The sequence below is a fragment of the Poecilia reticulata genome, linkage group LG19 (assembly GCF_000633615.1).
Source record: "Poecilia reticulata strain Guanapo linkage group LG19, Guppy_female_1.0+MT, whole genome shotgun sequence".
NCBI lineage: Eukaryota > Metazoa > Chordata > Actinopteri > Cyprinodontiformes > Poeciliidae > Poecilia > Poecilia reticulata.
In genome coordinates, this window is record NC_024349.1 from 15,856,825 (window position 1) to 15,864,339 (window position 7,515).

The window sequence follows — 7,515 nt, forward strand, 5'->3', positions numbered from 1 at the left end:
TGATCACTTCAGTTTATGTCTCTAAACCAAAAGAACATTTTGCAGACTCCTGCAGTAGGAATTCATGCTGTGTTCCCCAGCTGAGGTTTTAGTGTCAGTGTGCAATTTCTAGCGAAACCAAAAAAAAATCCTTGAAAAYACTGGGCTGCCTCTATGAAAATAAAAGTAAGCCTCTCCTTCTGATTGTGGTTATTTCTGCTCACTAGGTGTTCCAGTGCTGCGTCCCTCCTCACCTTGATGGGTTCTGTGCAGAAGCGGATCTTCCTGGACGGGGGCGGGTCCTCCTCAACRGGAAGGCCAGGAATCTCCACRCAGCTGGACTCAGGCTCGTAGCGCTCGTCGCCCTCCTCCTCCTCCGCCTCCTCTTCCTCCTCGTCCTTCTGGCTTTCCCCGTAATCGTCCCCCATGGTGCTGCAGGTGCTGATGTTTGTGAGGTCACGTTCCGACTTGTCGTCCCTCTGAGTCCTGTCGTCCTGGTCTTCCTTCTCCTGCCCCTGCGCCAGCATCTCGTCGGTCTTTGGAGAACTTCTGGCCTCTGCAGCATCTTCTCCGTTCTCCACAGACCCGTGGAGGTCACCTGTGCTGTTGGACCCCTTGGCCCCAGGCAGATTTTCATGTTGGACAATCTCTTTGGCCTCCACACCAACATCCACAACAGTCTTTTCTCTTTGCTCAGTGGACTCTCCTACATTGCTTGAATATTCGGCGGTGGGACATTTGCTGCCACTCTTGTCTCCATTGATGCTTTCGGATGGAGGTGTGACCCTTCCCCTAAGGCCCCTGGGCGGCCCCTCTCTGCCCTTCTGATTGCTTATCTCTTCCTCCTGGTGGCCTGAKGCAAAGGCACTGACCCTCTTRGTGATTATCTTTGAGTTCAACACCCCCACCTTGGTGCTGACCCCCCGGGAAGGGAGTGGCGGTGTGGAGGAGAGCCGGTGAAGGTTGTTCCGCAGCTCAGCCGCCCTCTCAAACACAGCACTGAGCTGGCTCACCGTGGGGGACACCGCCTCGCTGGTGTCCAGGCTGTCCAGGGACTCTGTGCTGCCGTTAAAGCGAGACACCATGTCCAGCCTGCCATCCTGGAAGGCCGGGGTCTTGTCGGTCTTCAGCAGCACCCGGGTGGTGCTCAGCTTCTCCAGCCTCTCCTGCTTCTCCTGCTGCTGCTGCTCGAAGATGCGGCGGGTCTCCTGCAGCTTGGAGTAGCTGGGCGACGAGGCCCGCTGGTGCCCGTTCTCTGCCTTGGGGTCGAACTTRTTGACGCGCTCGGACACGGTGGAGCCGAGCTTCAGCAGCGCGCTGTGGTCCACGTTTTCATTCAAGCTGCCGGCTCTGGGCAGGGACAGCCGCACCGTCCTGGCGCCGTCCTCCGCCTCCACGTCGCCCCCGGTCGTGGTCTGCATCTGCTGGAACATGTTTTTAATGCGGTGCACGTTGGAGCCGTACCTGCGGCCCCGGGGGCCCTCCTGCACGTCCCCATTGGCGGCGCCGTCTTTGACCGGCTTCAGGGCCTGCATCCCCGCCTCGTACGCGTTCCTGTGCGGGGACGGGCTCCTGAGCGTGGAGCTGGTGCTCTTGGATGTGGATTCGGTCTTCATCATGTTCGGTCAGGCGTCGCGACGGATGCTCAGCGACCTCATGTCTCCCTTCCACTCCCCTCCCAAAATCTGTTGTTCCTCCACCCGGCGGCGGATCCCAGCGAGGTGGCGCCCAGCCCGGACTAAACACAAACAACAGATCGCATCAAAGGCCTGCCTGCATCCGCTGCAATTGTCAGAGAAAGTGAGCCCCGATGCATCTGTCAATAGCTCGCATGCAGACACGATGCAAACCCAAACCCCCTGGATATCTGCAGTAATCATTCAGATATTTGCACGGGGAGAATAAAGCGGAGATGAGCGGCGGATTTAGCCCAAACTGACGACAGATTGCTTACGTTTAATCCCTTTTTGGAGGCAGCATCATTTTGATCTCTTCATTCTGTGAGCTGCAGATTTCTGGTCCTCCTGTAGCGGCAGACTGCTGCTGCTGCTGCTGCTGCTGCATGCAGGAGGAAGCTTCCGGGTCATAAGGCCCGCCGATCAAATCCGAAATCCCCAAGCACAAAGGGGTCAAACGTGGAAAGCCAAAAGTGACACAAACAATATATATTAAAAATAAAATTTAAAAAAATACAAATCATTGTAAATATTAATTATGAAAGCCAACAGTTAAATACTTTTCTATGTTAATTTTAAGTCGATAAGAGCATTTTAATGCTGTTTAAATAAATTCCCCCTCAATGTCAACGTTGACCTCATTTGGACGAACTCAGTGTTGAGTCTACTTTCCTCCAAATGTAGCCTAAATGGGGTCTATTAGACATTCCTCAAAACATRTTGTAATTTTGCTTAATAATTAATGCATTTAAATATTTCTTTGTGTGTTTATTTATTTTATTTTATTTTAATGAATTAAAACTTGCTTATTTGTCAGATTGTGGTACTTTTGGTTTTCCATAGAACTGTGAGAGAAAGCGTCTCATTTATAGGGTCTCAAGGAATATTCCTGCATAAATAAAAGATTWAAAATAATCAAGCACTTAGAAATAGCAACAAAGGGGGTGGAGGGGGGCGTCGCAGTAGCTAATGGCCTCCACTTACAAAACAGAAAAAAAAATCTAAAACATTTTTAGTGAATATTATTCCTAGATGCTCCGAAGTACAATCTGTGGACTAAACCGACGGCGTAAGGACCCAATGAAATCTCGCTCACGTCAAACCCCGTCGGCCAATAGCGCTCCCGTTATTTGCAGCTCAGATTGTTGCTTCCTGCATTGTGCATCTTCGCTGACAGATATGTTCTGCGCTGCGGGCCGTCACTAGARAGTATTCTCTTTACGTTCAGCTTTAAAACAGGACTTGCCAGACTCGGTGTTAAAAAGTTGCCCAAAGGGTTATTTTCGTTTCAAAAGCCTCGAAGCTGCGCCGTATTCAAGATGCATCATATATTGATTTGTATGAGGAATGTGTTCTTTCTATTCTAAAGTTGTATTTCGAAGCATCAGGTGACGATCAATAAGCAATCAAAACGTCAAGAACTACAGACTGAAAAGTGACTTTATATTCATCCCCCCTGGTCTCAGTATTTTGTAGGATCAGCTTTTAGCTTCAGGTCTTTTGGATACATCTCTCAGCTTTGTAGTTCTAGAAAATTAAATCTTTGCTCATTCTTTTTTTTTTTTTTTTTTACTAAATAGTTCAAGGCAAGCTCTGTTAACTTTGGTGAAGATCCAGATTTAGAGTCTATAGCAGGCCTTGATCTGAACCATTGCATTAGTTCTCACTGTTCAGGGTCATTGATCTGCTGGAAGGTGAACCTCCACCTCAGTCTAAAATCTCTTGCCGCTTTTTAACGGTTTTTCTTCCACATGTAAAATAAGCAAAGAAGCAAAAAAAAAAAAAAAAAGTGTGTTGTTTTTCCTTTCTCAAATATTCACTACAGTCCTCAATTTACAGACAGACATCAGTCCGGATGTTGTTAGGTGAATGAGGCAAAAATAACTTTGSCATGAGTTTAACTGTGGTGACCCCCCTCCACCCACCCTTGCCGCCTCTACATTTGGCTCCGTCAGTCAAAGGCCAAAAACAAGATGGCGGGATTCAGGAGCTGGCTTTTCATTTCAGCAGGCAAGTTTAACTCTGAAACGTTAAGTTTCACGAGGTTAAAGAAACCAAAAATAAGCTTCATGTCTTACATTTAAGTCTGCATTATTGAATGGAAATGTTACCTGTGATTTCAGCCAGGCAGTGATGTGACTAAACAACTGACCTGCTTTAGTCATTTTTCATGATTTTGGCAATATTTTTTCTTTTTACATTAGACTTAATGTCTTTTTTATTTTATTTTGTTTTACTTCCACTCAGTCGTCGCTGCCAGCTTGTGTGGGATCAGTGCCGAAATCAAATTTACCATTGCTGTGGGGAGGTTGTTTACATATGAAGTGATGAGAGAAAATTTCCAGAGTGACTTTGATTCCTACTCGCAAAAACTCTACAGTAAGTCTGATGCGCTCATTTTCTTAACAATTGACAGACAGCGAAAAAATACACTTTYATCACACTGCTGTATYTATTTTTTACATGGAGAAGCCGGGGTCATCCATAATGACCCCATGATCTTTAAGTGCAACCAGCAGGGGTATCCTGACCTCCCAGAGTGGCTCCGCTTCATCCAAAGGCGTCCCAGTGAGAATGGCTTCCTGTATGGCACACCAACGACTCCAGGAAAAACCTTTATTGAGGTCTGGAGTTTTTTGTACCAACATCAAGAACAGCTAGAGACAATTAGAATGGCAGTAAGCGTNAACATTTTTAGTGAATATTATTCCTAGATGCTCCGAAGTACAATCTGTGGACTAAACCGACGGCGTAAGGACCCAATGAAATCTCGCTCACGTCAAACCCCGTCGGCCAATAGCGCTCCCGTTATTTGCAGCTCAGATTGTTGCTTCCTGCATTGTGCATCTTCGCTGACAGATATGTTCTGCGCTGCGGGCCGTCACTAGAAAGTATTCTCTTTACGTTCAGCTTTAAAACAGGACTTGCCAGACTCGGTGTTAAAAAGTTGCCCAAAGGGTTATTTTCGTTTCAAAAGCCTCGAAGCTGCGCCGTATTCAAGATGCATCATATATTGATTTGTATGAGGAATGTGTTCTTTCTATTCTAAAGTTGTATTTCGAAGCATCAGGTGACGATCAATAAGCAATCAAAACGTCAAGAACTACAGACTGAAAAGTGACTTTATATTCATCCCCCCTGGTCTCAGTATTTTGTAGGATCAGCTTTTAGCTTCAGGTCTTTTGGATACATCTCTCAGCTTTGTAGTTCTAGAAAATTAAATCTTTGCTCATTCTTTTTTTTTTTTTTTTACTAAATAGTTCAAGGCAAGCTCTGTTAACTTTGGTGAAGATCCAGATTTAGAGTCTATAGCAGGCCTTGATCTGAACCATTGCATTAGTTCTCACTGTTCAGGGTCATTGATCTGCTGGAAGGTGAACCTCCACCTCAGTCTAAAATCTCTTGCTGCTTTTTAACGGTTTTTCTTCCACATGTAAAATAAGCAAAGAAGCAAAAAAAAAAAAAAAAAAGTGTGTTGTTTTTCCTTTCTCAAATATTCACTACAGTCCTCAATTTACAGACAGACATCAGTCCGGATGTTGTTAGGTGAATGAGGCAAAAATAACTTTGSCATGAGTTTAACTGTGGTGACCCCCCTCCACCCACCCTTGCCGCCTCTACATTTGGCTCCGTCAGTCAAAGGCCAAAAACAAGATGGCGGGATTCAGGAGCTGGCTTTTCATTTCAGCAGGCAAGTTTAACTCTGAAACGTTAAGTTTCACGAGGTTAAAGAAACCAAAAATAAGCTTCATGTCTTACATTTAAGTCTGCATTATTGAATGGAAATGTTACCTGTGATTTCAGCCAGGCAGTGATGTGACTAAACAACTGACCTGCTTTAGTCATTTTTCATGATTTTGGCAATATTTTTTCTTTTTACATTAGACTTAATGTCTTTTTTATTTTATTTTGTTTTACTTCCACTCAGTCGTCGCTGCCAGCTTGTGTGGGATCAGTGCCGAAATCAAATTTACCATTGCTGTGGGGAGGTTGTTTACATATGAAGTGATGAGAGAAAATTTCCAGAGTGACTTTGATTCCTACTCGCAAAAACTCTACAGTAAGTCTGATGCGCTCATTTTCTTAACAATTGACAGACAGCGAAAAAATACACTTTYATCACACTGCTGTATYTATTTTTTACATGGAGAAGCCGGGGTCATCCATAATGACCCCATGATCTTTAAGTGCAACCAGCAGGGGTATCCTGACCTCCCAGAGTGGCTCCGCTTCATCCAAAGGCGTCCCAGTGAGAATGGCTTCCTGTATGGCACACCAACGACTCCAGGAAAAACCTTTATTGAGGTCTGGAGTTTTTTGTACCAACATCAAGAACAGCTAGAGACAATTAGAATGGCAGTAAGCGTCAAGCTGTCAAATCTGTAGAGATAAAAGGTTTGGATTGATTCTCCGGCAGCTATTTTAAGCCTGGATTTAAAGAAAAGAAGAAGAAAAAAACTTGTAAAACTTCTTTGAAGAAAAAATATAAAAGTATCTCAAAGTATCTGTAGTTTTAATTAAATAGAATATATTAATACATAAAAATCTGTTTTTTGGGTTAAGTAAAGATGAAAGCCACATAGCTAGTTCAAACAGATAAACTCAAAATGTGAGTGAAAYCCATATTATTCATGGGCTTTAGAATGCTGTTTTTTTTTTTTTAATCTGGGGACCAGTTCAATTAATGTTAAAACTCAAAAATGTAACTCACAATTTTGAATTTTTTGTGTTTGTGTCAAAACTATATGCATACACATTGTAATAATGGGTAAATGTTCTATAGCTGGTTGCAGAGAAACCACACAGATTTTGTGGTCATCTAAAAGCTTCTGGCTTAATTATGTCTGGAGTTTTGATTACACTTCTTGTCCGAACTGGTGGAGTTCCTCCTGGTTGTAGTTAAAGTGTGTGACAATCTGTCCCAAAATGAAAGTAAATTATTTTGGATGGTCAGGATCAACTTTAAATTCAAATCTGTCATAATATATAAAATGTTGGTGAAACCAGAGTGAAACCAGCTTTACATCAACATCKACTGAGAAGGTACCAACTAAGGAACCACTGAACTCTGCAGAGTTCTTCTACATTAAAAAAAAAGCTAAGGTTAACAGATTTGTCATTATTTTCCCTCAGATCTATGCAATCAACAAAAACAGCTATGACACAGCAAGAGACCTTCTCGTCATCAAGGCTGTTCCAGGTACGTATGTTGTTGTTTTTTTGTTTTTTTGTTTGTTTATATTAGTCTACAGACAACAATGTGTGAGTCAGGAGGATATGAGGAAATGTGAAATGTGGAAAAAAAATAAAATCCATGATTTCCCTAACAGAGAAGATGCTGCCCTACCAAGCGGAGTTCTTCATCGAGCTGAGGGAGGTTGAGAAGGTGCTGCCCTCTTCTGTTCAAAGTGAGATAAAGCAGGATCTGCAGAAGCTGTGGAACAATGAGGCGCTGGAAATTGTCAACATTACCAACGCCCTCGACCGCGGAGGCAGAGTTCCCCTCCCTCTTGCAGGACACTACGAGGGGTAAACAGAGTCGTCTGTACAAAAACCAGCAAAAGCGCTGAAATCTGTATTTCTGTTTATTCAAAACCTGTCTTGTCTTAGTGTGTATGTGAAGGTGGGGTCAAAGAAGTACTTCTCCAGGTGTCTGCAGAAGGTGGTGACGCCAGAATACCAAAGGCAGTGCGCAGCAGGGGACAAAGTGAAGGTACCTGGAGAATGCCACTTCTGCAAAATCCCCAGCAACTGCATCACCTGGTGCAAGACGAAGCTGGTAAGAGGAAAAACTCCCTTCACGAAGATCATCCCTTTAGAGTAGGCTTGTTGTTTTGAAGCATAATGTTTAAACTGTATA

The 7,515-nt window shown here is 44.0% G+C and overlaps 2 protein-coding genes across 3 annotated transcripts in view; one reads left to right on the forward strand and one right to left on the reverse strand.

Annotated features, from left to right (window-relative positions):
* Positions 1-2,042, reverse strand: part of LOC103481654 (neurabin-2-like) — a 24,354-nt gene extending 22,312 nt beyond the window's left edge. Inside the window, exons 1-2 of one of the 2 annotated variants that reach the window (XM_008437278.2) lie at positions 1,934-2,042; positions 234-1,717 (exon numbers count right to left, since the gene is read on the reverse strand). In XM_008437278.2, the coding sequence (XP_008435500.1) occupies positions 234-1,598 (1,365 nt within the window). In that variant the 5' untranslated portion in view covers positions 1,599-1,717; positions 1,934-2,042. Of the gene's footprint in view, positions 1-233 lie in introns of both variants that reach the window. The other variant, XM_008437277.2, reaches the window with a different exon arrangement.
* Positions 2,043-3,515: 1,473 nt separating this feature from the next.
* On the forward strand, positions 3,516-7,479 carry sgca (sarcoglycan, alpha). The gene is made up of 6 exons (XM_017310702.1): positions 3,516-3,665; positions 3,903-4,034; positions 4,128-4,279; positions 6,789-6,855; positions 6,986-7,184; positions 7,266-7,479. The coding sequence occupies exons 1-6, from the start codon at positions 3,629-3,631 to the stop codon at positions 7,477-7,479; spliced, it is 801 nt and encodes a 266-aa protein (XP_017166191.1). The 5' UTR covers positions 3,516-3,628.
* Positions 7,480-7,515: the final 36 nt, after the last annotated feature.